The 13,243-nt window shown below is 37.7% G+C and overlaps 1 protein-coding gene across 1 annotated transcript in view; it reads right to left on the reverse strand.

Moving 5' to 3' along the window:
• WDR72 (WD repeat domain 72) overlaps positions 1-13,243 on the reverse strand; it is a 259,271-nt gene that overhangs the window by 124,014 nt on the left and 122,014 nt on the right. The window contains 2 exon segments of the mRNA XM_004709519.2: positions 8,560-8,573; positions 12,098-12,121. Coding sequence (XP_004709576.1) covers positions 8,560-8,573; positions 12,098-12,121 — 38 coding nt within the window.

Below are 13,243 nucleotides of genomic sequence, written 5' to 3' on the forward strand. Positions count from 1 at the left end.
CTATGACACCATGATTACTACAGCATTGAACTATTACTACTTCGACCTATGACACCCTGGTTACTACAGCATTGAACTATTCACTACCAAGAACCGTGCCACCATCTGACATCCCTGTTCTTGTGCTGGAATCTTGAAGTCCCACCCACCTCCACAGCCATCCAGCCGATTCTAACTCAAAGTGTCCCTATAGGACGGAGAGAACTGCCCTTAGGGTTGATGAACTGTAAGTCTTTAAGAAGCAGAAAACCTTCTCTCTCTTCCACGGGGCGACAGGTGAAGTTGAAATGCTGGCATCATGTCTAGCGACCCAACATGCATCCACTACCTCGTCAGGGCGCCTTTTTATTTCAGACAAGCAGGCGTAAAGCTATCAGTTTTTTCTCCTCCTCTTTCAAGAACTCATTCTTCATTGCTTCTCACACTGTGTCCCCTTTGCGACACATCTGCTATGTGCTGGAAGCTGTGCCAGCTACGGAGGGCTTAATGGTGAGCAGAGCAGATACACACGTCTGATGCACGCAGCTTTTAGTTCAGTGCATCTCACACAGATTCCTTCTCACCTTCTGCTACATTTGTCTCGGTCTTAACATTCTCTGAGGTCTCTACCCCTCTATCTCTTCATGCTGAGAATGTCCTAAAACCAACGTGCAGAATTCCTACCTCAAAACAAGTCTCCGTTCCCCAGGACACCGCTCTATAAACTGCTCCTGATTGATTGCTTCTTTCAGTTAGAATCTTGCCCTTTTTTGTGGGGCGGGGGGATTTCTGCGGCAATTAAAAATTGTTTGTCAACATTTATGTTTTGCCATCATCATGATGTATAACTATTATTCTTCTTCACTCACATCTCTGAAAACAAAGCATGCTTTACTTTTGGCATATCGTATCAGCAGTAATTTATTCTGTGAAGGGTTCATAATTTTATATTAGGCCTTTTATAGAAGACGTCATTGATTCCCAAAGTGCTGGATAAGCCTGAGTTAAATGATGAGAGCAAACAAGTGCTAACTTCATAACAGTTTCCCATCCATAGCTACTTGACACTGGAGCAGAGTTGTTGAAGCTATTACCCCAGTTTCCTTTTTCAAAACAAAACAAAAAGGCTGGTCCATATTTCTTTATTGAATCTTCTTTTGTTTCTGATAATTTAGGCTATTTATGGCTAAAAATTAGGCTAAATTTAGCATAGATTTATGCTAAAATCAGCATAAATTAGGCTAAAATTTACATAGATTTATACTAAGATTAGCGTAAATTAGGCTAAATTTGGGGCAATTTATGCTAATTAAGTCCTTGGACTGGACTTCAGTCTTCTACATTTTAGTGTGGCCAGAGAAATTCATTTAAGAACTGCTGCCTAAATGAAAAACAAATGTTTCATAACACCAGCCCATTGAAGCACCTAATTTGGTCAAGGGCTAATCTCTCATATAACAGACTGCTTCCTAGCCAACTGGGCTTCAGTAGAGATGCCTCTGCCTGGGTCCGGCATGACGCTGATGCCACTGCCCTGGCTGTGGGCTATGTTCCCTCAAAATCTTTTGATGCAAAATTTAGGTAATGTGCAAAAAGAGAGATTTCTTATAAAATTAAAAAATTTTTTCTCAAAGAAAAGACATGAAAACCACTGTATTCCTGATCTATTTCTGAATGTTAATGCCTTATTATTAAAATCTAAATTAGAGTTGATTTTCATATTAATAAGCAAGTTTAATATTTGTGGAAAACACTGCACCTACAATGGATATATTTTTCTGATATCATTGCAAATATACTAAAGTAATATAGATAAGGTAAATGCTGACAGTAACAGAGCCTATAATGTCACTTACCTTGGGTACCCAAAAGTAACCACTGTTGGTAATGCTCTTTGGAACTTTCATAAACTCTCAAGGTCACGTAGCTGTTTTTATACACATATGCACATTGATATTTACATATATACATAAAATATTCCATTTTAATTTTGTTATATAAACTTAACTTTTGCATTTAAAATACATATTCATATTCCCACTACAATTAGAGGTCAGCAACCAAGAATTTCATTTTATAACTGAAACAATGTATGCAATCAGTGACAAAAAGGGGAACACAAGTGTGTTTTTCCAATTTTCATAATTACAAATAACATATCAAATAAGATACATTGCATAAAATCATTGAATACTTTTCTGGTTCTTTTTAAAATGCTTAGAAATAGGATTTTAGATGAAGGAATAGTCATCTTCAAAACAATGATTACATTATCAACTTTAACTTATTAAGTTCAACCAGCTTACAATATAAACTACAGCCAGCAGAAAATGATTTAAGTTGGTATTTATCATACTTTTTCTTTTAGGTTAGAACACCAGACATTGATTCTTCAGATATCTAGAAGGTCGGGAGGAGATTCTGCTCCTTGCCTCTTCCCCTTCTATGGCGGTAGAGGTTTCGTTTCTTGGCTCAGAGCTATTTACTCCAGTCTCTGCCTGCATCTTCCCCTGGCCCTATCCTCTGATCCCTATCTTCTCCCACCTCTTAAAAGGGGATGTGATTGGATTTAAGCCCCTTCTGGATAATTCAAAGAGTCCTGGTGGCATAGTGATTATGTGTTGCCGTACTAACCTCAGGGTCAGCAGTTCAAAACCACCAGCTGAGTTGTGGGAGAAAGACAAAGCTTTCTTCTCTTGAAAAGCGCTGCTGTCTCAGAAACCCACAGGGGCAGTTCTAAGCTGTCTTATAGAGCATCATAAGATATCAGAATCAACTCGAAGGCTGTGAGTTTGGTTTTTGGAAGGTTCAGATAATTCAGGAGGCTCTCATTTCAACATCCTTAATCATATCTGCAAAGTCCCTATTTAGAAAAAAAGGTCACATTCATGGGTTCTGGCGATTAGCAAGAGTCCTTGGTGTCTCAGTGGTTCAGTCCTGGGAAGCTGAGTGGTTAAGTGGTTGTAGCAGTCTGCTTGTTTTAGCTTTTAGTAGCTTTGTCACCACATACAGCAAAGGGAAAGAAAAACAACCCTAAAAAACAAAGGAAAACAGTGCAAGCAGTAGTCTATCCAAAATATAATTGAAAGCCTTCTTCAGGCGTCTCCATATGCAAATGTTATGACTAGTATGTAAAATGTTACTGGCAAAACGAAGGAGGATTATTATAGTGGGTTGTAGGCCCCCCAAATCTATGGCCACATCCTAACCCCCCCCCCCAAATCAAATCAATTGTTTTGGAATCAATTTTATTCATAGCAACTCTTCTTTTGGCCAGAATAGAAATACTCATGGATTTTCAACACTGTATTATAATCATACACTTAAAGATCTTTGTATTTCTTTCAATATATATTCATCTGACAGGAAATTTGCATTGGTGAGACAAACTATTTCTCTTTTTCTGTGATGTCAGTGTTAGTAAACAGCCTTGTTTGCTTTTTTTTAACTGCTTGCATTTTCTTATTAATTTACTAGCATCCCATAATATCCCATTAATTTACTAGCATCCCATACATAACAATATTAAGATTACATGTTATACATTGCATTTTATTATAGGTCTCTGGGATTTTTTAAAACAATTTTTTCTCACTTTTTAAGTAATCAAATTCTAAAAATCATTTTATGAATCTCTTAGGAATTATGCCACAGTTAGTAGATCCCTCAAAATTCAATGATTTAAAAATAGAATCATAAACTCAAATTTGATCCCACCCAGTTATCTTTCTATATTAAAATTTGTATTTATCTCTGAAGTTAATTCTTTGTGAAAAGTAGGAAATAAAAAGTGATTTTATTCAGTATCCCAAATAATCATTAATTATATAAACCCTACTTATTAACTTTCCCCAAAGATATTAAGTGCTATCTTTTCCAAAGAGAAAATTATGATTTATATACCTGCTCATCCATTAATTTCCCTTTATTTTCCATTGATCTACTTGTTTGTTCTTGAGCAAGTACCAAACTCTACTGCTTTATGAATATATGTGCATCTGAAAATACACAGGTATATATATTTGGACACAGACAGTATATATGATATATACTCTTATGTGATATCTGAGAATAAAGTATTTTATTAGTTCTACTTTTGTAATTATTCTTGTCCTTTTAATATTTTCAGAAGAATTTTATAATCAACCTAAGTTCCCAAAAATACATCAGTAAGTTTTAAAGGTATTGTTAAGTTATGTTGAATGCTATTAACATACTTAATAATATTTACATAGATAAATTTTGGATGCATGTACATCTTTAAAATGTACAGTTATATCACTAAATCAAGATTTTAATAAAAAATAGTTTTTCATTCTTCTGGCTTAGTGGGCTGCATGTTGTGCTGCGAACCCCAAAGTCAGAGGTTTGAAATGAGCAAGATGGGGTTTTCTGTCCTCGTAACAATTTGCAGCCTTGGACATCACCGGTGACTCCACTGGAAAAAGACAGGCCTTTCTATCACTGTCCAGAGTTACCGTCTCCAAAATCCAGAGGCAGTTGTTCCCTGACCTGTATGGTCCCGACGAGTCAGAACAGACTCAATGACGATGAGTTTGGGGTGTGGGGGAGAGGGTTTTCCTAGATCCATATAGTTGAATAGCTATATCTCTTTAACCCTGCCAGGTAAATTGAATGTATGCCGTAATACCATGTAAACAACATGACATCCAGTTCATTTTAACAGCACAAGCCAGTAATGATTGCCTGTTAACATATTATCCCAAATACCTTATTCATCAACAATTTTCCATAAATGGAAAGTAAAATACTATTTATAAGAGATTTAGGTTAAAAAAAATACAAAAACCTAATCAGGGTAGATCTGCTTGTACTGATATGGAAGAATATTTGTGAACTATTTTTTTGAACAATGTAGAACAGAATAGATAATATTTAATGTTTTATTGATTTACAAATAATTTTATTTGGACCTATAGATTTGGGGGACACAGACACAGTTTTGTTCTGTCACCTAAAGTGCAACATCTTAACAGTGTCCCAATAGGAGACACTTAGACAGGGCTGTGGTCTGAGGAGCACATGAGTTTTCTTTACTGACCATCAATGTCAGAGCCTCCCTGCACTGTCAGGTACTTACTTCCTAAAATTCAGCCTTGATGCATTAGTGGTATATGAAAACCAATACTGCTACACTGTATTTTGAAAAGTCTTAAATTGCAGCAGAAACTATACCTGAAAAGTCAAGTTACTGTATATCTTACTGACATGATATCCAGGAAAAGAAAGTGCTTTTATACATTCCCCCTCAAATACATCAAGGCATGTCATCTACGTCAACTGATTTAATACATAGAACCACATAAAAATTTCATGGAAAGAACAACTTAAATGCTATTTTACCTATCTGCTTTCTGTCTCTGAAGGCTGCTTACTACTGGGATTCAAGTTATTCTGGGAACGCTGCTACCTCTGTCAAAATACATATTTCCATTAGCTGATGGAGTGGCCCATATCGGGTTATAACTTCTTTACTTTCTTTCTTAAGACACTAGTCTTTTTCCTAACAAGGTGTTCCTAACTGAGGGACACGCTCTTTATGTGTCTGCCGTGTTGTACCTTGTGCTGATTTTTAAGGTAGAAAACACCAGTTTCAAAAGAAAGGGAGAGAGTTTCTTAATAAAATTAAGCATAAATTCACATTTATCCCAGGCTAATATGCACTCGCACATGCTAATATGATCCTCACAATAGAATTATTTGGTCTAAAAATCAAACTGCAGAGCTGAGCCAGTTATTGACTTAAAGATTCGTTGGTTTATGAAGATTTATGACATGGGGAATAATAAGTGCCTGGTTTCCATCCCAGTTGCAAATTAATTAATTCTTGCAATAATAATGAAACGTTTATTGAGTAGAAGACTTTTATTCAGCAGGTCAAATAATCACTCAGAGTGCAGAAAACATCTATCAGAATTCTTTTTAGAAAAATTGTCCCCTTGAAATCTTTCCTCTTGAACGTGTTGAAAAGCAAGGATGTTACTCTGAGGACTGAACAGCAGTCAAGAAAGAGATCCACTGGGCCAACCTGCTTTACAAAACTTCCTCATGGCATTGACCAGCAAGGAGGTTGCTTTGAGGACTAAGGGGTGCCTGACCCAAGCCATGGCATTCCCAATCGCCTCACATGCAAAGTGAAAGCTAGTCATCGACTAATGAAGATCAGAGAAAACTTGATGCATTTGAACTACGACGTTGGCAAAGAACACTGAAAGTACAGCGGGCTGCTGAAAGAACAAATAGATCTATCGTGGAAGAAGTGGGGCCAGAATGCTTCTGAGAGGCAAGGATGGTGAGACTTCATTTCACATAGTTTGGACATGTTATCAGGAGACACCAGTCCTTGGACAGGGACATCATGCTTGGTAACATAAAGGGAAAGCAAGAAAGAGGGAGGCCTTCGAGGAGAACAGTTGGCACAGGGCTGCCACAATAAGCTCAAATCCATGAACAACTGTGAGGATGGCACAGGGGTAGGCAGTGCTTCGCTCTGTTGTGCGTGGGGTCACTGTCAGTTGGAACTGATGTGAGGGCAGTCAACAGCAATGACAATGTCATTTGTTAACAAGAAATTGAAGTCTGCAAAGTACAGTCCTTAGCTCTTTTGAAATTCAGAGCAACAGGGGTTTCTAAAGCAAATGGAAGGTGGCCTGGGTTATGCCTAACTACCTTCTGGACAAGCAAACACAATGTTGAAAAACATGAGAAGATGAATCTGGTGTGAAGATATCCGAGCTCCTCATGGGTCCATTAGTAGTCTCGAAATAATTCTAGTACACTTGACGAGCATTAAAGCTTTCATCAGCTAAGTTAAAACAATGGTGTGTATGTAAAAACAGAAAGACAGGGAGAGCAAGAGAAGAGGTAATGACACGACCCTTTTCAACAGTTAACTGCTTCATGAACTAAATTAAAATGTCCAAACCGTTCATTGAAACCACATCTCCAAGAATAACTACACCACGTCATTTCATTTCACACATATAACTTAAACTACACGAAAAAGTACTTTATCCAATAAAAATGTACATGCAGTAACAATCTACCCATTATGCAGAACTTGTGTTATAAAAACAAAATCAAGTTTAATTTTTCTGTTCTATAAATGCTAACGTTGCTTTCTATATAATTTTTTTCCAAACTAGTTTTCTATCATGGCTTGAAGAAAACAGTCATTAAATAAATCAATCGTGATGTAAATTCAAGTTTTTAAAGAAGGATTGACACAATATTCACATGCATTCTGATTTTCACTCATTTTCTGAGTACATTATCTATAAAGCAGACCCAGAAACACAGCCCAAACTCAGACAGTACCTTCCAAATTGAAAATATGAATAAGACGAATTTTGCCTTTTCCGTGCATGCAATTATGAAATGTTCAGCTTTATTCTACCTTTCCTCCATGCTATTTAGCTTATCTGAAGATTTTTTATATGAAAAAAAAATCTAAATGCTGAAAAGAACTCCTTTGAATTTCTCTATGGGGATTTTGACAAAAATGAGTAACAAATGTTTAAAAGATTTTTTTGATTGGCTAATGAAAACGAGCTACAAAAGGCTTTGCTTAGACTGCACTGAATATACTTCACCATTGACAACAACTGATATGATAGAAACCATAAACAGGTAGGGGGATACCAGTGACAAAAGTCATGCCTCTCAGAAAGGTAGGAGAAATATAAAAACGACTGGTGGACTGATAGAGATCCAATACAAGAGTGCATCAATCAAACAACAAGGTGTAAAAGGAAGGACCAGCCATTCATTTTTAGGCCCTTTGTGCCCTCGTGGCTGGAAATAGCTGTTGGTAGTAAAAACGGTCTCCTTCCAACGGTGGGATAAGGAGCAGCAGGATGACTGACAGCACAAATAGAAGACAAAGGAGAAAGCCTTCAATCTGCAGCTGATGCACAGGAAGAAGATGGGGAGCTGTGTTTACAATAGAGACAACATTACCAAGCTAATGGCACAGGCAATCATGGGCCACCACGCATCCTGGTATCAGCAGGGCATCCATTTTCAGCTAAGTGTGAGAGTACCTTTTTGCTTTCTCTCACCACGGCAGGGGTAAAACAACCCGGTGCGTGCAACCCACTGACTGGTAATAAATTACTATATTGGATACTTTTTGTTGTCTTTCAGCAATGACTTTACTGTGTCTTCTTGCTATCATTACCAATTAAAGTGGAGCCTGCTTTAGCGAACTGTATCTAACTGTATATCAGCCCCTATTCTGCAATTGCTTCGGCAAGTTATCACAGGGTCAAGAGGTTCCTTTGACCTTTAGCATCTAAGTCTTTCTGACCACTCACTGTTTGAAGCAATCTCGGCCGAACAGATGGACATTTCAGTAACACTATAAAGCTTAGAATATAAAGATAAATGAAATTGCGTTTCAAGCTTCAAACTGGTTTATGAGTTCAAAATAGTGTCAGTGTATACTACCAAAAAATCTCAAGTTTTAAGGGACATAATCAAGCCCCAGCCAATGGACAGAATTACTTATTCCAGTTTCATTTAGAAGTTTTGCTTTTTTAGTCTGAAGAAAAGCAGAACTTTGTATGGCAGGACTAAGGGCTAATTGGCTACCTTTTAAATTAAAATAACAATAATTTGCTTTAAAATGTTAGGTGTCTTTTACTGGACAAGGATTTTACTGCATTCTTTTCTAAATTAATGATGCACTAAGAAAGTTATGGCATACACAGAAACGCAAAAGGGATTATAAATGTTTGGGATGAAATAAAATTAAAGATATTAATTTACCCTAGATATAATTTATCTCTTAAACTGTATCATTCACTTGCTGGCAGGAGATTCTGGGAATTTTGATGTCCAATCTGTGTTTGTATAGTATCATCATAGTTATTTGAATATGTGGAAATTTTAAGTTTAGAAATTTTATATATATATATATTCACTTGAGCTAAATGGTGGTCTCCTTTAAGGAAATTGGCATGTAATTTATTGTTCAAACCAGAACATTTCTGAAAATGAAATAGTGCACTATTAATAATTATATAGGAACAATAGGCATAAATCAGGACTGTCGCAGCAAACCTGAATATATGGTAACTCTATCTTAAAATGGTCTTGAAATGTGACTATTGTTCTGTAAATCATATTTATAACTTCCTAAACTTCTTTTAAAATTCCTAAAAAGAGGTGATTTTTAACTTTAAGATGCAACTTAATTACTATGATCAATTCTCAAAAATTGATTTGTTGAAAATAATAAAATAACCAAAGTTTCGATAACAAAAATATTACTAAATATATATGTTTTAATTATCTACGGATTTTATACTAAACAATTTCTATGCAACAAGTATTTCTAAAATGATTCCCCCAGTAATCAACTCAATTTCTGTAACTAACAGCGTGAGTTCCAGGGGAATGAGGAAGAATAGATGTAATTGATTTACAGTAAAACAAACCACTAACTACTTTGAAAGAATTCACAGGAAAAGGGAGGAAGAAAGAGAAGGAGGCAGTGCTAAAGACATACACAATATCAAAGGGTGAAAAGGATCGTTGCAGGGCATTCTGGATTGGGAGCTGGCTAGCATCGGAGAGTCAAACTTTGAGGATAAAGACATCCTCCCTACAGGCAAAAGAACACAGCCACAGGTGTGCCTCTGCTTTCTCGGAAGGGACTGAGCCCAAGGACCACCTTTCAAGTTTGGGGATTATTTATAACACCTGTTTCTAGACAGTGAAAGGAGCCAGCCTATAGGAAGGGCTCTGAGGGAGTTCAAAGGAAAAAATGCAGGGACGATCAGCAAGTTGAAGGGTAGAAGAATGAGAATTAGGTAAAGCAATGAGAGAGAGAGAGAGAGAGATAATTAAAATTCTTGGCTGATTAAATTATTTAAGATTCTGCTGAAAACAAAAAAGAAAAACGGTACCAAATTATAGAACATCACCAGTACAGCGAACAAAATGTTGGTGGTTGTCTACCACCAAGTGGACTCGGACACACAGTGACGCCGTACAGCCGAGTAGACCTTCCTCTGAGAGTTTTCTGGGTGGTGGTGTAGTGGTTACAAGGAGCAGTTCAAAACCACCAGCCACTCCAGGGGAGAAAGAGAAGCTTTCCATTCCCCAAAAGATGTCGTTAGGAAACCCACAGGGGCAGCTCTAGCCTGTCCCCAACAATCAGTCATAATCGACTGGACGGCCGTGAGTTTTGTTTGATCTTTATCACAGAGGGTCCCTGGGTGTTTGCCGTGCAGAGCCGCGGCGTGGGTTCCAAACACCAATCTTTGGGTTAGGAATCACACAAGTAAGACTCGAGTTACCAGAGCTCCTTAGAAACAACATAGAAAAGATTATTTTAAACTGGCACAGAGCTGTCGTACGGACTCTGTCAGAACACTTGACACACTCAGATCCCAAGAACAAAATGTAAAAGGAGGAAATATTTCTGCACACAGAGACCAACAAGTAACTCAACTCAATCTGGGCATGATAACATTCGATCAGAAAATCACATCGTATAGAATAGTAAATATTAACTCGCAACATTCTTATAGAAGAGATCAAAGATGTTTACATGCATTCATCATTTAAAAAATTAGTAGGAGAAACAAGAGCTATTTGAAAGAAATCCTTAACCCTTGACTTTTGCTCTCCTGTTTGTGCTTTTAACAAGCAATGAAAACCTCATTCTGCCATTGAGTCAACGCAGACGCATCGCATCCCCATAGGACAGCATAGAACTGCCCCTGCAGGTTTCTGAGACTGAACTCTTTATGGGAGTAGAAAGCCTTGTCTTTCCCCTATTAGTAAGCACATTAGTAGTATTTACTTAAATTAGAAAGAGGGAATACCTCTTCTTGGCCTTTTGGCTAAGATCAAGTGTAGTAGAAAATGGGAATAAACAAAAAGAAAATAACAATTATCCCATACCACAATATCCAGGAAGAGTCTTAACCTTTATCTATAGAAATCTGGAGAAAAACCATGTTTTTCCATAAAAATGTATTGAATTTTAGAGATAAGAATATTCCACTTCATCCCCTTACAGAATAGTCGTGGGGAGGAGATGAGATTGTCAGGGTGCAGTGTAGCAACAATGAAACATACAACTTTCCTCTAGTTCCTAAATGCTTCCTCCCTCAACCTCCACCCCCCACTATCATGATCCCAATTCTACCTTACAAATCTGGCTAGACCAGAGGCTGTACACTGGTACAGATAGGAACTGGAAACACAGGGAATCCAGGACAGATGATCCCTTCGGGACCAGTGCTGAGAGTGGCGATACCGGGAGGGTAGAGAGAGAGTGGGTTGGAAAGGGGGAACCAATTACAAGGATCTACATATAACCTCCTCCATGGGGAAGGACAACAGAAAAGTGGGTGAAGAGAGACGTCGGACAGTGTAAGATATGGCAAAATAATAATAATTTATAAATTATCAAGGGTTCCTGAGGGAGGGGGGAGCGGGGCTGGAGGGGGAAAAATGAGGAGCTGATACCAAGGGCTCAAGTAGAAAGCAAATGTTTTGAGAATGATGATGGCAACAAATGTACAAATGTGCTGGACAGAATGGATGGATGGATGGATTGTGATGAGAGTTGTATGAGTCCCCCATAAAATGATTTAAAAAATAAAATAGGGTCCTCTTGTTAGGCGCTTTTGAGTAGGTTCTTGCCCATAGTGACCCTTTAAAAAACAGAATGAAATACCCCACCATCTTCACAATTGTCCCTATGCCTGAGCCCATTGTAGCCACGGGGTCCATCTGTCTCATTGAGGCCCTTTCCCCTGTTCAATGCCCTTCTCCTGCACTAAGCGTGATGTCCTCCAGGGTCTAGTCTCTCCTGACAACATGTCCAAAGCCTATACGATGAAGTCTCGCCATTCTCACCTCCAAGGAGAATTCTGGCTGTACTTTTTCTAAGACCGATTTGTTTTCCCTTTTAGCACTCCATGGGACTGTCAATGTTCTTCTCCAGCATCACCATTCAAATGCACCAATTCTTCTTTGGGCTTCCTAATTCAATGACTAACTTCCACACGCATACGTGGCAACTGAAAATACCATGGCTTGGGTCAGCTCCCCAAGTAACACCCTTGTTTTTTAACACTCTAAAGGGGTCTTGGGCCACAGACTTACCTAAAGCAATGCATCTTTGATCTCTTTACTGCTGAGAAGAGTCCTGGAGGTTATTATTAGTATCTGTCACTAATGTTTCAAATTATTAGTATCTGTCACTAGTCAGTGTTTCAAATACCTCCAGTCCTCCACCTTTCCCAGCACATGGTTTCTGCTTTATCAGTGTGATCTCTGAGTAAGATTGACTCTATGGTCAGAACAAGTAATCCTTTTTTGTTGTTTTCAGCTACTGAAACTTGAACATGGGCACTAGAGCATAGCCTAGCCTTACCTTAATGTTGACATTATCCAACTTGGTATTGACCGGTAAATGAGCAGAGAGGCAACAACAGATAGCGATGAGGCACATTCAAAGTCAGGCAGCACATTCACTTCATCCACCAGACAAAGGGAGTGCCAAAATTTAAACTATGACCATGGATAGTTACTCCTAGAAGAGTGGTGTTTCTTCTACCTAAATTGTAGTCTCTCGTGTTTACATGCTTCAAGTTTCTCATAGAAATTGTTGGTACACAAAAACTACACTTTTCTCTATTTCTGATAGGTCATCAAAACGGAACTGAAAAATGAAATTTAAGGTAATAAGTCCCATCCCTCAAGTAAGTTGTATTTTAGTACATGACTATAGGATTTCAGCTTTGGTCTACTCATTAATATCACTGTAAAAAATCCAATGGTATTATTGGAACAAAGCACTCAATGTCAGCAGAAAGAGAGTTCATGAAAGACCCAAATGAAATGTGATAGGAAAAACGTGTCCCCATGTACTTGCTTTAAATAGCATCTGTTCCCTTCAGTTTCATTCTACATCTTTTTTTCTCTTTCAGTATATAATTGTCAATTAGGATAACAAGTATGTGTTACTAAATTACTCTGTACTAAGTCACTAGTGATGAAAACTTATTCTGAGATGGACTATAGACAAAGATCTGATCATTTGACTTGTTCCAAACACCTATGCTTCCCAATTATGACATGTATGTCAGTGGGAACATGTTGATATTTTCTAGACTCCTTAGCCTAATAAGCTTATCATTAGTCAAAAAGTTAGAAAGGGTAGGGTCTGAAGAAAAATTAACTTAGAATTGGTTTCCATTAAGTAGACCAAATGACCCCA

The sequence above is a fragment of the Echinops telfairi genome, unplaced genomic scaffold (genome assembly GCF_000313985.2).
Source record: "Echinops telfairi isolate 266 unplaced genomic scaffold, ASM31398v2 ScPeMD7_8;HRSCAF=38, whole genome shotgun sequence".
Classification (NCBI taxonomy): Eukaryota; Metazoa; Chordata; class Mammalia; order Afrosoricida; family Tenrecidae; genus Echinops; species Echinops telfairi.